The sequence below is a fragment of the Octopus sinensis genome, linkage group LG1 (genome assembly GCF_006345805.1).
Source record: "Octopus sinensis linkage group LG1, ASM634580v1, whole genome shotgun sequence".
NCBI classification, from domain to species: Eukaryota; Metazoa; Mollusca; class Cephalopoda; order Octopoda; family Octopodidae; genus Octopus; species Octopus sinensis.
The window spans coordinates 126903770-126923769 of NC_042997.1; the positions used below are offsets into that span (position 1 = coordinate 126903770).

The 20000-nt window shown below is 36.6% G+C and overlaps 1 protein-coding gene across 1 annotated transcript in view; it reads right to left on the reverse strand.

Moving 5' to 3' along the window:
• LOC115218637 (M protein, serotype 5-like) overlaps window positions 1-20000 on the reverse strand; it is a 943546-nt gene that overhangs the window by 73860 nt on the left and 849686 nt on the right. The window contains exon 11 of the mRNA XM_029788558.2: window positions 8967-9032. Coding sequence (XP_029644418.1) covers window positions 8967-9032 — 66 coding nt within the window. The remainder of the gene's footprint in view (window positions 1-8966; window positions 9033-20000) is intronic.

Genomic DNA, 20000 nt, shown 5'->3' on the forward strand with positions numbered 1-20000 from the left:
TGTACATCGTATGTATATATATATAAATATATGCTATAATATATATGAATATATAAATGTATTATAATGTATATATATATATAGGTATATATATGTATATATATATCATTATATGTATGTATATATATATATATATATATATATATATTATATATATATATATATATATATATATTTATGTATATGTATACATATGTACATATATACAAGCATACATACATTCATATATACATTCATGCATACATATATACTTCCATAGATAGATAGATACATACATACATACATACATACATTTCTTCTGCTATAGCAATATTTCTTGCATTTCTCAGCATGAATACACTTGCACGTAGAAAACCCACCGGTCTCGATTGAGCATCGCCATTGTAAGCGGACACCTCAAAATTTCTATCTTTGTACACTACACTGAAATCACTCATGTGTTGAAACAAACATCAAAAGACAATGCGCGCGCGTGTGTGTGCGTGCGTATGTGCGTGTGTCTGTGTATGTGCGTGTGTGTGTGCGTGCGTGTGGGTATGTATTACTAAACATCTAGTGTAAATTAAACACTAAAATTGGCGGCGATCTGCATGGTTGGTTCACTTGTTCTGGTGGCTGATGCCAACATCAGTGGTAGCTTGGCAAAATTAAACCGATTCATAATTAGATGTGACACCAGTTAGAAAATTAGTTTCGGCTTTCAAAATTCGATGTCAGATAACAAATATTGACTAAATTCTATTATTAAACTATAACATCGCTAAAGATTGCTCACCATATTTCTGGCAATAACATATGTTAATTCCCATCGAAGATTTTCCTTTAACAGTAGTTAACCCGTGTAGGACAGAAACAAATTTTAGATGACTCAAACAAAGGGTTGGCAAGCTTTTTATATCATTGACCCCTTAATGGAATTTCTGATAACTTATCGACCCCCGACATGTAAATTTCTAAAATAAAATATCTATAATTTGTAATAAAATATCTTGATTTAAAAACAATAATTCTTTCGTTCTTTGTTTCGTTACCGCTTTTTGATAAGAAATATTTAAAGAAGTTTAATGAAAACAATGAAATTTATAAAAAAAACAATAAAATTTGACTCTCATTATTTTTCATCCAATCAAAATATCACCCCCTTTGAAAGACTCATAGAATCCACCCCAGATAACCTCTTTGTTTATTCCTGGCTTTGATAGACGAGGATGAGTAATTCCCAATATTGTTATCAAGATTCTATGGTGAGAGCAAGTGTAAAAGTTATCCTCGCAGTAGGAACCTGCATTGAATACTTTCAACAGAGTAAACCCAAGCTAAAAAAACCCACTGACCAAGTGGTGGTGTTAAACATTCCATGCAGTTACGGCTACCTCAGGTTATGGGATTCCATGCTTACGGAAATGACTATTAATTTCGGGATGCAGTCTGTAATTTCGCTCTTATAAAAACTTTGTATTGCACAGTTTTAAATTGTTAACAATTTAAACAATTGTTAACAATTTAAAACTACACTTTCTTCTTAGCTCAGTGGCCACTTGCGCTTTAGTTAAGATCAAAGTATATAGTTAACGATCTGGAAAAATATCGTCACATTACACACATACATACACACACATACATGTATATATAATGTGCATAATGTGAGTATATATACATATACATAATATACATATACATATATATATATATATATATATATATTATATATATATATATATATATATATATGTGTGTGTGTGTGTGTGTGTGTGTGTGTATATATATATATATATGTATATATATATGTATGTGTGTGTGAGAGAGTGTGAGTGTGTGTGCGTGGTGCGTGTGTATATGTGTTTGTATATGTATATATGTTTATGTGCATGTGTTTCTATTATCAACACAAACACACGCACCAGCTGCAGCAGTAATATATACTATGAAGTAGATTAGCAAATCCATTTCAAATAAAAACATAATGTGGTAGACTGGTGTATTTTTAAAAGTTGAAATGAAATGTCTTTGATCTTGGGTCAATGAGGATTAATTAAACAGCCACAACAATACAATTTATATGAAAATATAACGACTATAACACCAGCAATATCCGCCCATAATTATTAGCATCTAAACCAATGCAACCCACATCCTCCTCACTATTAATCCACTGATCCATGAATCCAACTGGCTACACCAGATATTAGCATGGTACACCAACACGTGTGTGTATGAGTGTAAATGAGTATTTGTGGGTGACTGTGTTTGTGTGTGTATGTGTGTGTGTATTTATATTTTAAGTCAGAAGTGCAAGGAGCAAATTGTCTATAAAATGCGCTGTAACTTCAGCTAACTGTAATCATATAATATCTCGTCTTTTCCAGTCGTTCACTTTTCATTTCATTTTCATTATTACATGAACAGGAAGGCGGCGAACTGACAGAATCGTTAGCACGCCGGGCGAAGTGCTTAGCAGTATTTCGTCTGTCTTTACGTTCTGAGTTCAAATTCCGCCGAGGTCGACTTTGCCTTTTATCCTTTCGAGGTCGATAAATTAAGTACCAGTTGCGTACTGGAGTCGATCTAATCGACTGGCCCCCTTCCCCAAAATTTCGGGCCAAGTGTCTAGAATAGGAAAGATTATTACATGAATAGGAATAAGACAGTTTTCCTCTCTCACAAATCAGATCTTTACTGGGCCAAGTATTTTTTTATTAATTATTTGTTGTGGCTAATTAATCGCCACGGCTGTTGGATTTGCCTTCAGTTTATGATATCTTGAAAGACGCTATCAAGTTGACATGAAGGAAATAGTGCGAAAAGGAACCGCAAAGGGATTACATTGGATATTAAGCTTGATGCTTTCAAAAGAATTGATGCATAGGCAAAACTAAGTTGCATTCCCAAAACATTAATCTTGCCACATCTGAAGTGGAAACAATACGTGACAATAGAGAGAAAATTATCTCAAGTGTTCAAGAAGCTTCTTCGTTGACTGTCCGGACTTTGTTTTACCATAGATCTAATATAATGCTTAAAATGGAACGACACTTGGGTGTATGGAACGAGGCTCGGAATCGGCGTAATGTGACGATAGACATGATGGTAATTCAAAAAAGAAAGAACCAAAGGTTTATAGAAAAAGATTTGCATAAAAAATAAAGTGAAACTTCTAATGAAAAATCCTTTTTGACTAATATAGCCTGGTTTAAAAGGTTTAAAGCGCATAAATTTGCACAACCTGAAAATGTTGATGAAACCGCACTCAGCTGGAAGCGTATGCGCGCTAAAAGAAAATATCAGCACCATAATTTAAAGCTTCTAAAAATCGGCTGACACTTCTGTGTGTGTGTGTGGAGGGGGGGCGGAATGGCGCTGGTTATATGAAATTAAAAACCCTACAGATGCATCACTCTGAAAGTTCAAGGGCTTTTAAATGTTACATGAAATTTAGTCTACCTCCGATTTGGTGTTCAAATAAAAAGAAATAGATGAAAAACCTTTTCAAAGATTGGCTTACAAACGTTTTTGTTCTGTCAGCCAGTCTTTGAAAAGGTTTTTCATCTATTTCTTTTTTTTGAACGCCAAATCGGAGGTAGACTAAACTTCATGTAACTAAATTTCGTGTATTTCTCCCAAATCAGTGCTTTTTTAGACAATGCTCCGAGGCCACCCAGCGAACTTAGATGACAAGAATACAACTTCTTTGCTCCAGCCAATCATCATCATCATCATTGTTCGACCGTGGTCGAGACAATGGAATTTACTATGTTACGCCAGACTTCACGGTCCGTCATAGCATTACGGAGGTCCTGTTGCTGGATGCCTGTATCCCTGGAGATTACATCAGGGTAGGAGAGTGTGCGCCCTCTGGTGTTGCGAGTAGATGGCTTCCAGAGGAGAAGAGTAGAAATTACTTCTTTTTCAGCTCTACAACAATGTCCAGCAAACTGGACTCTCCTACCTTTCACAAGAGATGACGCAGGTGGCAATTTCCCATATATTTGCATTTTGGTTGGATGGCGCCTCCACGAGAGATTTTGAGCTCTCATAAGGAGGCGAGTGTAGGTTCCATCCAACCGCCTCTCAAGCTTCTTTGATAACGTCCAGGTTTCTGAGCCATATAGTAGAATTGGTTCGACTGTGGCTTTGAATATTTCAAGTTTGAAGTCTTTACTTAGATTTGATGACCAGATCTTATGCATGTCATTACAGGCTGACCAGGCCATACCCTTTCTAGTTAGAAAGTCTTTTCCAGATGATGATATGTATGACCCAAGATATTTATAATCAGAAACCATATTTAAAGGCGCACTGTTGAGAGTGTGGATGATGCAATCACTGTTGGACAGGCACTTGTTTATGTATTCAGTTTTGGCCTCATTGAGGTAAAGACCTACACAATTTGAGGCTTGTTCAAGAGATTGTAAAAGAGACTGGGCATTGGAGAGAGAATCACTGATAAGAGCGATGTCGTCAGCAAAGTCAGTGTCTGTCAAGTACTCAGCTGGGTGTCTGGAACTTCTTCTTGGTTTTATTTCAAAGCCCTTGCCAGAGATGGTATCAACTGACATACGTAGCACATAATCAACAACAATGATGAAAAGAAATGGGGCGAGTGTGTCTCCCTGCAGTATTCCGGCTTCGATTGAGAAAGATGATGTTTCTCCAATAGGTAAAGATGTGATTGCTAACTTCAAGATATATTATATGAGAAGAACTTACAAACAACTTATGAAGGCAATTCACTTGGAGGATAAATCTACAGTTGGAAATTTCTGGAAGAAATTCAACATAATGCATACTGTGGATAATATAGCTTCATGAGATGAAGTGAAACCTTCACCTTTGAATAGGACTTGGAGAAGTATACGACCAAACTATATCCGTGACACTACAAGTTTTTCTCAAACAGTAAGTCTACAACAAATTCGGACAGATATATTGTGACTCTTGCAAAGGGTGTAAGATTTGAGGATGTTATAGAGGATTATGCGACTGAGTTGCTAATGTCTCAGAAAGGAATTTTATTTAATCAGGAACCAATGTTTTAGTAATTGAACATACTTCAATTGGCTACAGAAATTTTTGTTAAACGATTGAAACTTAGAGAGGAAGGTTTGCAGGTTTTTGCTGATAATGATACTCATCGAGAACGTAGCATGAAAATTACAAGAGGAGTTTACAATGAGCCCTGTTTCTATACCGAACTGTACAAAGAAACGATGTGTCATAAACAGCACAACTTTGAAGAAGCTCCTCGACCCTCAAGCTGATTTCGTGATATTAAACTATAAGATAGTCAATATTGTCTTTTGTCCTCCTAGTAACGCTCGTTCCACCACCGCCTCTCATACAGTTGTCAACATCTTTTGTGGTAAGAACGTACTCCTTCGATATTAAGATTCTTATTCATTCCCCAAAGTATTCCTCTTGAACTGTTTTCGTGTTTTTATGTATCTACACCGTACCGTGTATGTTTAAAAGTTGTTGTTTTCATGTGCAAAGGCGATCATGTTGCTTGTTCTGTGTTGTTGAATTTTCCGTTCTTCTTTCTATTTTATTTTTGTTCTCCAAAAACGTCCGTAGGAATGCAATCTCACTTGGCAATATGAAAATCAATAAAGGGCGGCGAGCTGGCAGAATCGTTAGCACACCAGGAAAAATGCTTAGCAGTATTTCGTCTGCCGTTACGTTCTGAGTTCAAATTCCGCCGAGGTCGACTTTGCCTTTCATCCTTTCGGGGTCGATAAATTAAGTACCAGTTACGCACTGGGGTCGATATAATCGACTTAATCCGTTTGTCTGTCCTTGTTTGTCCTCTCTGTGCTTAGCCCCTTGTGGATAGTAAAGAAATAGGTATTTCGTCAACCGTTACGTTCTGAGATCAAATTCCGCTGTAGTTGACTTTGCCTTTCATCCTTTCGGTGTCGATTAAATAAGTACCAGTTACGCACTGGGGTCGACGTAATCGACTTAGTCGCTTTGTTCTTGTTTGTCCTCTCTATGTTTATAAAGAAATAAATATGAAAATAAAAATTAAAAAAAACAACTTTCCATTATGGAATTTCTCTTTATGGTTAGATTTTCAGGAACGCATTACTTCCGTAAAGCGGAGGATTACTGTAATACCGTTCATCCGGGAGAATGCAGTTACTCGCGGCACCGTAGAGCGAAGTGATGACCACGAAGTCGACTTCTTAACCAGATATCTATGTCTGTGCCCACGAATAATGTGTCAACCGTTTTAGCTGGTCAATGATGACTATAACATATACTGACTGTATAACATCTACAACGTATAATAATATAGAGCATTTAATAATATACGAAAGCAGATTTGTTAAAAGATTTATAATCCAACTGTTATCGAAATACTCGTAACCTAAGAATAAATGTGATTCTAATATTACCATTCATGTACTGGTCAGACTAAACATATATATTTATGTGTGTGTGTGTGTGTGTGTGTGTGTGCATGTGTGGAGAGAGAGAGAGGAGAGAATATGACGTTTCGAGCATGGCTATTCGTCAGATATAGGAAGCTACCAAGCACAAAAGTCAAACGTTAATCTCAGAGCAGCCTCACTTGTATAAATATTTAAAACTTAAATTTTAAAGACAAGGCTTTCTTTCCAGGACGAGAAAATTATCCAGTTCTTATTGATTACTGACACTCTTAAAAATTCTAGATAATATAATGATATACTAATATAATACTCATTCATTTATATCATATAAGCTCACTCGTAAAGGAATGCGCCATTAACATGCATGCACAAGAAATTTTTAATGACACCCAAAGGCATTCTATTAGATTGGCATAGGTTCATTGATTCATTCATTTGCACGAAGAAGCCGTTATTAGCCAATAAATGTGCTGTTCCCTTTTCCCACAACGGCAATTAGCGTCATACAATATCCCCACTGGAGTCGGTGTTAAGAGGTGTAACATTTTTTCCTGGTCCAACATGTTTGTTATTTCAAGTGGTGTTCTAAAAAGTGTATTTATCCCTTGGCGTTTCACTGTCCAATATCGAACCTCTCTTTTTTGCACTCTCTTGTCATATATATATATCGTTCTCCCAGAGTCGTGCACTAAACACTTCTAGCATTTCGTCTTACCAGAACTTCCACCCTCAATAATTTCCTTCCTGCTCATGGATTATCTATAGATATCAACCAAGAAAAGTTAAAGACGAGCCTCATGCCTGGAGCAATACCTATCACTCTATATCTTTCAATAAATACACCAAACATGCGCACACGAACATACAATACATACGCGCACGTACACATATTAGTACTATTAGGCTGTGTGGATGCGCCGACGTGGCTGTGTGGTAAGTAGCTTGTTTACCAACCACATGGTTCCGGGTTCAGCTCCACTGCGTGGCACATTGGAGAAGTGTCTTCTATTATAGCCTCGGGCCGACTAAAGCCTCGTCAGTGGATTTGGTAGACGGAAACTGAAAGGAGCCCATCGCATATATATATATACAGTATGTTTCAAAAAATTTGATATCATTTCATAATCTAATAACTTTGCCAGTTCTGGTTCAAATGAGTTCAAATTTTAACAGCATGTGTAGAAACAGGTCAAAATTATATGTTTAATGTTTGATATGTTTATCTTTTCAGGTACAGAAATGGAGGAACAAAAGCGTTTTGTGTGATGGTGTATGATCGAATGCAGTCGAACAAGATTATGCAGTGTGCATAAGAGAGTTCTCTAAAAAGTCCCCAATGGCAATGCAAATATGGACATGGCACAAAAATTTAAAACAGGAAGGCTGTCTGTGCAGGGCAAGAGGATCTGGACGACCACTAACATCGGAAGAGACTGTCGAGCGGGTTCGCCAGAAACTCATGCGTAGCCCCAAGAAGTCCGTAAGAGGAACAAGTCTGGAAACCCAGATTCCTCCTACGACAGTTTGGCACGTCCTAAAGAATCGCTTGCAAATGAAGTCCTACAAGCTGCAGCTCGTTCAGGCCATAAAGGCAGATGATAAGCGAAAGCGTGAACATGGGGCTATGTGAAAGACTTGGTCTATGTCTTTCCTCTTCCTGCAAACTTGGAAGAACTCGAGCAGAGAATCACTACCGCAATGGAGACTGTTACCCAAGACATGCTGCAGCGTGTGCCGACTTGACGTGTGCCGTGTCTCAAGGTGTGCACATGTTGAACATTTGTGAAATCGTTCATGGAATCCACATACCTTTGAATCTCTCATTCAAATTTGGAGGAATAAATCTTATGTTACTCAACAGTAAGCTTGTTTAGTTTCATTTGCTTTGACTATGTAGTTTCTGTGATATTTACATCTCAAATGATATCAAATTTTGAGATGTATACACACACACACACACACACACACCACACACACACACACACACATATATATATATTATATATATATATATATATATATATATATATATATATATATATATATATATATTCATATATATGTGAGTGTTTGTCCCCCCACCATCGCTTGACAACCAATTTTGGTTCGGCAAAAGAGACCAATAGAATAAGTACTAGGCTTATAAAGAATAAGTCCTTGAGTCGATTTGTTCGACTAAAGTCGGTGCTCCAGCATGGCCGCAGTCAAATGACTGAAACAAATAAAAGAATAAATGAATAAGAATAGGTACACCGAGTGTAACATTAAAATGCTGGTCATGTGACCACATGGGTTAAACACAAATATGGCTGCATCTATCGTGTTGCATCCCCGAGTGATACGTTTGACTCTAATCGTTCTGCTTAACCAGCTGGACAAAAACAAAATCAATTTCCGTTTCCCACTTTCGCAACTTCCGGTTCCGTCTCTAAATTCATGATATCCCGGATATGTAAGAAGCTAAACAGAAAGAAAAGTTAAAGAACACCGTAATGACGATGAAGAAGACATAATATTCCGTCATTAGAAATAATAATTAGATAAAATAGATTAGAAACGTAATTAATCTCTGACCTTCTGCAGTATTCTGTTTTCTTTTAGTATTTCTTCAAAATCAGACGGCATCATTTCTAAGGATTTCTGGAAATAAAAACGTAAATGAAACTTACTAAAATAATTAAATGTTAAATGAAACGGAATTAATCGTTTCTTGGTTTTTGTTCGGCTGAAAATTCTTCATTCCTTCTCTGTCTTCTTTTCTCTCTCTCTCTCTCTCTCTCTCTCTTTCTTTCTTTGGCCAATCTCCAGCCGAATTTATATAGTCACAGAGCGGATGCAGGAAGCTGGTATGACTAGCTACCGCAGAATTAACATCTCATCTCTTCATCTCTTTCTTACTACCACGACCACGACCACGACCACGACTACGACGACGACGACGACCACCACCACCACCACCACTGCTACTTGCCACCATTACCGCCATCAGCACCAACGCTAAAACCTCACTATCTCTATTACAAGAACTACACTGTTATCATCAACACCATCGCACTACTACCACCACCATCACCACCACCACCTGCTGCTGCTGCTGTTTGCTTGTTTGCTCCTCGTCATTGGCCATTGTTGCCTTAGCAGCCGAGAGCAATGTAAGTGGTAGCGTCCTCTCATCGGTTTACGTGATCTTTCGCAAGTCGATTCCTCCCAGTAAAGACGGTCAGGTGTCTACTCCTACTGTTCTTCCTTTCTGAGATATGTCCGTTCAAATATTACAACTATCCCTTGCGAGGGAGTGAGAATGAGTAGCTAATACGTACCGTACTTTCATAAAGTGTTTTAGTTACCTATACAATTGCAGGAAAATATAGACACCCTCTTCCCCCCACCCCATCCTAGGTTCAAGGGAATATCCAGAATGTGACTGCTAGAAGGAGATAGATAGATTGATAGAAAGAGAGGGGGAGATAGAGGATAAGAAAGAGAGATGGGAGAAGGAGAGGAAGAGTGAGGGCGATAGAGAAAGAGAGTGAGAGATAGATAGAAAGAGAGACCCCGTCCAATTAATTAATTAATTAATTAATTAATATAAATTAAGAAGCGACTGAAACAACTATTTGTCATTACTACCGAACAACGGAAAAAACAGAGAAACGAGATATGCAACATCAATATATATATATATATATATATATATATATATATATATATACTTGAGTGCATGTGTGTATATATATATATATATATATATATATATATATATATATATATATATATATATAATATATATATATATGTTGATTCGCTAGCTTCTGCACGCATTTTTCTCTCGTTTCTCTCCGTGTTTCTTTTCTGTGTATCTTTCTGTTGAAGAGCGTAGGCTCGAAACGTAAAAGACTTGTTTTATTTATATTCCTGAGCGCCATACTAATACAATTGTTTGTTTGTATTCCACCTGCCTTCGTCTTTTGTTTATTTTCATAAAGCTTCCCGTTATATATATACATACATATATGCATACATACATTCAAACATACATATGTGTATGTATACGCATACGCATGTGCGCACGCGTACACATGTATTATCAGGTTTGATCTGACTAATCTTCTCACACGGTTACATATATCAAGTACGGAATTTTATTGCTGTCACAAAACACCATCATAAGAGTTTGCTATGCATTCACTATCTCGTTTTAAGATAGTACAAATAACAAAGCAGCGCGCATTAACCTGACAAATAAGTTAACTGCACCGTTTTTGTTTTCACAACATCTTCAGCTCTACACCCTTAGTTACCACAAAACACAATTTCTTTAGAATCACTTACAAATTATTCTCACCGCAACAGACTCGCACAGAAACGAAGAAATGAAAACATTTTCAAAAACTTTAAAGGAATGAAGAACAACGAAATGAGACCTAGCAACAAAAGGAGTCAAAGTTTTAGATATTCAACAGTACCACAATCACACACTTCCTGCGCGCATGACGCTTCGTCAACGAAGAAGAGGTGAAGAGGAGATTCAGTGAAGGAGTTCCTCGCCTCGATGGATATGAACCTGTATCAGTTCAGGATCAAAGAGCTGGCAGGAAGGTGGCTTCAGACGGTGGAACACGAAGGCATCTACTTTGAATGCTAGGTTGCTTTTGTTGTAAACTTGACGAATGAAGCAAATAAGTTACTAAAATATTGTAAAACTTTTGACTCAACACAATAAATTTATAAAATAAAAGAGAAATTACTGATAGCAAATAAATAAAGACACAAAAGAGCAGAAAATGTGTTAACATTTGTATTCAACATAAAACACCAAAATATCAGTATATCACTATACAGAGAGCTATGAGCTATAACAGTGAGGAATAACAACAGCAGCAACAACAGCAGCAGCAGCCGCAACAACAAAAATAGGTGATACCACACTCAGTGTCATAGTAACAACCGTAAATTCTATATTCACATTGCGATACCAACGAAACACTCTTATCAGAAATTTATCGAAAAAATGTCCACAAAATAAATAAATAAAATAAAAATATAACAAAATAAAAAAAAAACACAAATAAGACCGGAATGTAAAAACGAAAATATATGACTTCTACCCATGATTTTTACTCCTCTTTGCATCAGTTACCTGTACCTAAATAGCTATGGAGAATTCTAGACCCTGAAAAGCCTTAGGGCAGGACATATATACATAACAACAGTAAATTCATGTGCCATCACTGTTAAATTCCCAGAAAGTGGGCGCTGGACAAAATCATAAGAATTCTAAAGTTACAGGAAAATTCAAGTGAAGGAGTTTCACATGGCACATGGAACTATTATCTTTGATATGACACGCCCCTAGAGTCTGCACGCCAAACATGGAATTCAGGTTACTACAGTAACATTCAAACTGCTGAAAAACCTAACAAAGAAACATTTTTAAATGGCTTCAAGAACAACAACGACAGCAAAAATGGCCTACACGTAAACTCTAACTGCTAGTGATCAGGGCCACCTTAGTAGGATTAAAGATCCCCGGGAAAATCAATGCACTGAGCCCTGTGATATTTATTTATTGACAGCAATTCACAACTTACATGTATCAAAATTAGACCTGTAAACCTGTGGGTTCCCCGGGTAACTGCTCAGTGTGCCATGCCTTAAAACGTTACTGGCATTGACATCAACAAATGTTTCGATTCCATAAAGCCGCTATCTAGTCTTACTATAAAGTACTCAACACCATCGTAAGTAACTACACAAAACGCTGGTTAGGAAACTACTTGTCTGGCCAGCATACCTATTTACGGTATTAGAACAACACTCCCAGAATGTACAATATCTCTGATGGAGTACTTCAGTGATTTCTCTTCTCATAGAACCTTTTCAGCCTATATCTACTCAATTTCCAGGAAACATACAGTTTCATACGCAGTGGCATTACACCCAATCTTCAAACACTGCTGCATGACTACTCCAACATTATTTGAAACAGCTAAATACTTGGCGCCACGACTCACTTAAAGCACCACTCACCAAATCCACTGCCTTCCTTCTTTCGAGCAACAACGGAGAGCATCTATTGATAATATAAACAACCACCACTCTCAAGAACAGAACTATACTACACACGTATACAGACCACCTACTTAAAACGTAAAAGCTATTAAAAATAAATTGCAAACGTATGTATGTATGTATGTATGTATGTATGTATGTATGTATGTATGTATGTATGTATATATGTATTATGTATATGTGCGTGTGTGCGTGTATACAAATGTGTATATATCTATGTATGAGTATGTCTATGCATATATGTGTAATACATATATGTATACATCTGGTAAATATATATAAATGCTTATGTATATGTACAGAGAGGGAAAGTGAGGGGGAAAGTGTGTGTGAGAGGGAGAGAGAGAGAGAGAGAGAGAGAGAGAGAGAGAGAGAGAGAGAGAGAGAGAGAGAGAAATGTATTGTTTGAAGACGCCAAATCTAAATACAACTTAGTTGCACACAGCTGTTTATGTAAAGGCAGGAGTGACTACCCAACAATAAATATTTTGCTATCAATAATATATAAAGCTTATTAAGTAAAACATGCTACAACATAAACATGTAGATAATCAAATGAGAAGCGAATACTGAAGCCATTTATATGCACATATCACTTCAGGGCCAGTACATTGAATTTCTGGTATATGTGTTAAGTCGTATCTATCTGTGGAATACGAAGGTAACTAACAACAGCCACCCGTGTAACATTATCAGCGAGAGTAAAGCATAGAATATACATTGCTTCTACACCTTTTATATAAGCTTGGTTCTACGGCGTGAAATCAGATCACATGAAGGAATAATAAAATGTTTTCTGGTGCCAACCATATAATTTTAACGGGTAGACGCATGCTACGGCGTCGGTATCTACTCTTTATTTCAGGTAGAAGCAACATTGGGTTTCACCTCATATTATAAATATTATAAATTTACGTGTTACAGCAATAAGTTATTAATGACAATGATAGTAATAAAAATATATGGGTTACTGCCACCATACATAAACAAAGTGAACAACCAGAAAACTAGATGATGATTACGGATAAAGGTTTATTTTCAAAATGGCAAATCAAAATATAACCCAATGCACATTTAAGTTTATGTAAATGAGTGCACAGCAATAAATATGAAGCTATCACTAATGCATCATATTCCAGAACCAAATAAAATACAAATATGATACTATGTACCGATATACAGGTTCGCAAGTTAAATTTGTCAAGAAAGCAAATAATGTCCAATAAAATCCAAAAATATCAGGTCATCCCATAAGTTCTGTCCGAATTTTGAATAAAGAAAACAAGGGATCAAATGTTATATTTAATTGAAATTTAATCATCAATGTACTTTCCCTGATTATCTATGACTTCCGTCCATCTATTTACAAGCTTTTTAATCCCATCAATGTAAAACTCTTTTGGTTTCAAAGCGAAGAACTCTGAAATGTCAGTTTCGACCTCTTCCTAGCTTGCGAAATTTATGTCCCCCAAATGATTCTGTAAACTACGAAACAAAATGTAGTGTGAAAAAGCAAGGTTGGGAGAATAAGGTGGATGGCAATTTTTTCCCACCAAGCTCTTCGATCTTCCGTGATGTGATCTTTGCAGTGTGAGGTTGCACATTGTCCTGATGAAACATCACTCCTTTTCGATTCACTAAAGCAGGTATTTTTCTCTTCAAAACTTCGTTCAAACTCTCTAATTGCTGACAATAGACTTGGGCACTGATTGTTGCATTAGTTGGTAACAATTCAAAGTGAATTACTCCTTTGCAATCCCACCAGATAGAGAGAAGAACCTTTTCCCCATGAAGTTCTCTTCTCGCTTGTGGTTGAGCGTTTTCCCTTTTACCAAGCCACTGTTTACAGCGTTTAACATTTCGATAGAAGATCCATTTTTCGTCATCAATCATAAGTCAAAGGGTGAAATGGGTTCGCGAGAATGGAGAGAAGAGCAGATGTCAACTCGGGACTTGCGGTTGCTTTCGGACAATTCATGAGGCACCCATTTTCCAAGTTTAGAAACCTTTCCAAGTTGTTGAAGATGACGATGAACAATTGTATGGTTTGAACTAAGCTTTATTGCCAATTCTTCAACTGATAATGCAGGATTTTCTTCAAGTAATACCTCAAGGAGCTTATCATCAAACTCAACTGGACGTCCTGTTCAATCTTCATCGTCAAGGCTGAAATCTTCACTTCTGAATTTTGCAAAGCATCTTCTGCAAGTTCTTTCATTCAAGCATTCTTTCCCATAAACTGAATGTATGTTTCGAGTCGCTTCGGCTGCGGAGTTTCCTTTTTTGTACTTATAAAGCATTATGTGCCTCAAATTCTCTTTGGATACTTCTATGTTAGAAAGTGTTTTAATCAAAGAAATTTTAACTCTATCATTCTGTAAAATAATATTTAATTAGTTTAAATGTACAAAAATGCATAAAAATTATTTTTAATTCCATTAGACTTTCTAAAATACTATTAAATTTATTTCATTCAATTTTTAAAAAGGGAAAGTCGGATAGAACTTATGGGATGACCTGGTAGAATAACCAATCCCTGACATGCAATTATTACATACATACTCATAAAAGTAAAAGAAATCATGCTCTACACTAACAAACTCGCTTGACTGAATAAGCCATAACATTCTGAAATCTCACTTGATCATGTGTAAACAACCAAGAACGTTGGAACGAATATTTTGCAATTCATCATTCAATTAAATTAAAACCTCTATATACTCGTGGTTGCGTTTTCCTAACGCACAACCTGCTCCTACTTATTTGGACATGAACACGCCGGGATGTATCTGACTGAGCATACGAAATGTTCACTAGGTAGTCAATACTCGTAGATAACAGTTCCATACTGTCTTTCTCTTCAAGATTGTGAAAGCTTACCATAGCGTTTGATCTAAATGCAGTGAAATTTTAAGACTTCATTTTTTATGGCATATATGGGTTTCTCCTAAATTATTATTCGCCATATCTAGCCCCATCCATATACATGCACGCATTCATAGATCTCGTAACAGTAACATCGAAGTTTCGTCAGAAGTGGCTTAATCAGACTGTACGAAATACTTTCGTTGTATCGGTTGTATTGCAGAGTTTAGTGAACTGGGAGTTTACGTAAGAAGAGTGCTTGGTGCTGTCTGACGACGCCATGAACTCACACGGTCTTCTAAATCCCTGTATTTAAATTATTAATGTAGTCTGAATCTACTCTTGTAGTATGCAATTTTTTTTTTCAGTAACTGTTTCTACTTTATATAACTTGTTTTATCTTATGATAAATTCTCTCACAGAAGGCGACGGGCTGGCAGAAACGTTAGCACGCCGGGCGAAATGCTTAGCAGTATTTCGTCTGTCTTTACGTTCTGAGTTCAAATTCCGCCGAGGTCGACTTTGTCTTTCATCCTTTCAGGTCGATAAATTAAGTACCAGTTACGCACTGGAGTCGATCTAATCGACTGGCCCCTCCCACCAAATTTCGGGCCTTATGCCTAGAGTAGAAAAGAAATGCCAGCATGCAGTCGAAAAACCTAAACGGTGTTGTGACAAAATTAGAAAGAATTATTTATTCTCTCTCTCTCTCCTCTTGTGTGTGTGTGTGTGTGTGTGTGTGTGTGTGTGTGTGTGTGTGTATTGGCACGTGCACCTTGATTGATTTTTTGCAGTTGTTATTCCGTTTATATTATAATCTCTCACTCTCTATCTCATACATATACAGATGTCCGTATATGTATGTATGTACACGTTTATGTATGTGTGTGTATGTAGTTATGAATATATATGAGAGACGTATGTAAATGTATCTATGTTTATGCACACACACACACATACATATATATATATATATATATATATATACACATAGAGGATGTTCGGGCTAAATTTGAGGAATTTTTTTTCTCTTGGATTTTTAGGCACATAATGCTTTATAAGTACAAAAAAGGAAACTCCGCAGCCGAAGCGACTCGAAACATACATTCAGTTTATGGGAAAGAATGCTTGAATGAAAGAACTTGCAGAAGATGCTTTGCAAAATTGAACAATTTACGGCTTTGGAGAGTATAAAGACTAAAGTTTTCCTTCAGAGAATGTTAGCTGACATGGAGGAGTGGAAACAATCTGAATTGCGGAAATGAGTTGCCATTTATCAATGACTGTTGCTCAATGCTCTGTGATTACTGTAAATTCTGTAAGACATGATATGGAAAGCTGCAATGGAAACTACGAAGCCGTGGTCAGCGGAGAGGGACACGGTAGGCTTTCTGACCGCGTCTGCAAGGTGGAGTTAATTTCCTCATCTTTTAATAGGACCTTAAGATCAATTCATGGGGTTACGTGGAGTTGCTGGAGACTGGACAATTCCTGGCTGGAGAAGGTTACTGCTGTAAATCATATTTGTAGCAGCAAGATCCTGTTCCTTGTTGCTCCTCCGGAAAGAATCAAACTGAGTTGATGGAGAATTTCTACGATTTCACCATGATCCGTTCCTGGCCATCTAATCCCGCTGATAGTAATCACATGGATTACTATATGTGGGGCGCGGTTGAGAGAGATGCACTCGCTCTAACTGTAGCACCAAGTCCGGGCTGGTGGCCAAGATCAAGGAAGTTTCGAAGATCTTCTAAGGGACACAGTGGGGAACGTATACACCAGGTTTCGGGGCCGTCTTGAGGCCGTGGTGGATGCTGAGGGCTACTTTGAGTAAATTGTTATCTCCCAGCAATAATTGTTTTGGATAGGATATTGTGTCTTTTTTCCTTTTATGCAAACTATCAAATTTAGCCCGAACACCCTGTATAATATTGCCTATATATGTGTGTATATGTTTGCGTATATCTCTCAACCATTTATGTCAGCAAAGAACATAAACGTCGCTCATAAAACCGAATCCTGATGCATTATGAGCGAAATCCCTTAACATATTTGTTATGCACCTTGTCTGGCATATCTTCGTGTTTCTCCTCTATACAGTGAACCAATGGTTTTCCCCATTGGAAATCTGTAACTAATGATGCTATTGTTCACAAATATCAATATAAAATAAGTACTGCATTATTTAATATTGCTATAGAGCATACTAGATATAAATGGAAAGACAAAGCCAAGACAACAACCCGATTCAATAAAATATTGGTATCTAATATGACATAATTTTGTCAGCGTTTATCTCCCCACTCTACGCCCTCAGAACATCATTAGATTATCACTTCTCTAATGTTTGAGTCCTGGAATTGTATTCTTAAGGAGAGGAGATAAAAACCTTGTTAAAACTGAGACTTGTTTAACGAGGTGAAATGGCGTAAGTAATGCAATCTAAATATAACAACTCAGAAGGGGGTCCAAGTTTGTGTTAAGCTGTCATTAATTTTATGTTAACATATTTGCTTTGATCGTTGTACCCTGGGATGCAATGCAATTTAGCAGCAAAACCTATCCCTGTGAAATATTTATCGATGCTGTTCACCCAGAATTTATAGCCGCTAGTGTATGTTTCAAATTTTTCTTTTAAACAAAATATAGTTCAATAGTTTAACATGTTAACATATTAAAATACTCTTTTTCATGCGAATGACATTTCCAAGTGATATGTTCTGTAAATAATTCTATTTTTCTCTTATTCAAAGCAACGTTAACAGCATTGTATAATTTCTTAGTGATTCTCCCATCATAACTTTGGCGAGTACGAGGAAATATGTGTTTCACTGTTGAAGAAATACATTAAAATATGGCCAGAGTTATCTCTTATACGTACTACAATAATATCAGTCAATGATTATAGTTTCCCTTCAGTACATAATTTCCAGTTAGTTTTTTAGAGTTCCCTGCTGCATATATGTTAACCCCGATTTAACTAACAGCGTCGTTCGTGTTGTGCAGTATTTATCCTAATATTGTCTTTGTCACTGCTGATCCTCTGCGCTTATCCAACAGAAATTGTTACATCGGATTGGTTGTCATCTTAAACAGATACAATTATGTTGTTACATGCAAAGCGCACGCAATAACATTAGTCTAACAATGACATCACATCTCCGTGAAACAAATTGGTTAATTCTGGTTGTTAAACGTGAATTGTGTCAAACACCATTTACTATGTTTATTCCCGTATTTGTTGTCAAATCAAAATCCTTTCTCATAGAGTCTGGAATAAAAGCTGTGATGAGGAAATCACTACGGAAATATACACAATTGTCCTATGATTTGGTTAACAGAAACAAAGAATTATTTAAAGAATATATTTTTTAGAGAATACTAGCAGAGATACCCGGTGTTGCCCGGTTACATTCAATTGAAGAATTAGACTTCTCTGTTATATTTTCTGTAATGAACTGGAATATCTATGTTTCGAATTTCATCAAAATTGCAGATGAGGGTTATTTCCCTCTTTACACACCCTAAAAAAATTGTAATCGTGCCACATGTATCCCATACTACTGATTTTTATGCGAATATTAAAAAATTCCAGTCTTATTGAACCTGTTAAAAAGATTTTGCTCCTGAAAAATGAAGGTCATGGAGCTCTAAAATGTGAAAGTTTAGGTCCCTGTTGGGGGTGGGCATCTTAATGTCAACCAGAGAAGTTGAATTGTTGAAAATCTTTTTAACTTGTTTGAATTTCTTTGAAATAGGAAATATATGTTCACTGGGTTTGTAAAAGAGAGCAAAGCTACAGGAAACCAAAAGACGAATGATCACAATAAGCAGTCAGTTACCCTACCCTAGTCGTTACCACTCCCAATCTAGGATTCCTCACCATCAAGGTGACAGACACAGCCGTAAGATGCATTACGAATCTATAGCAATTGGAAGGGCGTGATCCAACTGAAATCAACATTAACAACTGTGTGACGTGAGGGCTTAGAAGAAATTAAAGAGTCACCTTTGGAGTTTTCAAATGACCACTATAGTGATACGTAACTGGACAGAATAAATTTAAAATCTATAAATGTCTTTGAATAACCAGTCACTAATCTGGGAAGGCCTTGAAATCAATGTTACCATCTGGGAAATATGTGTGACCGAGTGATCATAAAAAGACTGAAAGGAGGCCTGCAATCAAATAACTTTACTCAACACTTTGCAACTGAATCAGTGGAGGCAAAGATGCATCTCGTTTACTTAACAGTTTATGCACCACATCGCAGAAATCACAATGTAAGTGAATGTCAAAGCAAACTGTTACACTGTTGTACCATTGAATTAGAAATAATGCCCAACTTTTATGCTCGGGTAACCCTACAGCTTCCAAGAGCACAACTGTATTCGTTTTTGCTTAGATAAAATGACAAAATTGTGGGTGTTAAGTCCCCGTGGAGGTCTTTCTAACTTTGTAAGAAGATGAAATTTTATAAATATTACTTCATTTGTGTCTAATATCTTGGTTAAAATTTCATCAACAGCAAAAATATATGAATTGTCATGGGGGTTATACTTAGAATATAATTTCCAAATTTCATAAAGATCCATTCAGTACTTTTAACCTAGTTTTGGATCATAAAAGAAATGACTAAAATTTGGGAGTTAAGGCTCCCATTAGGGGGT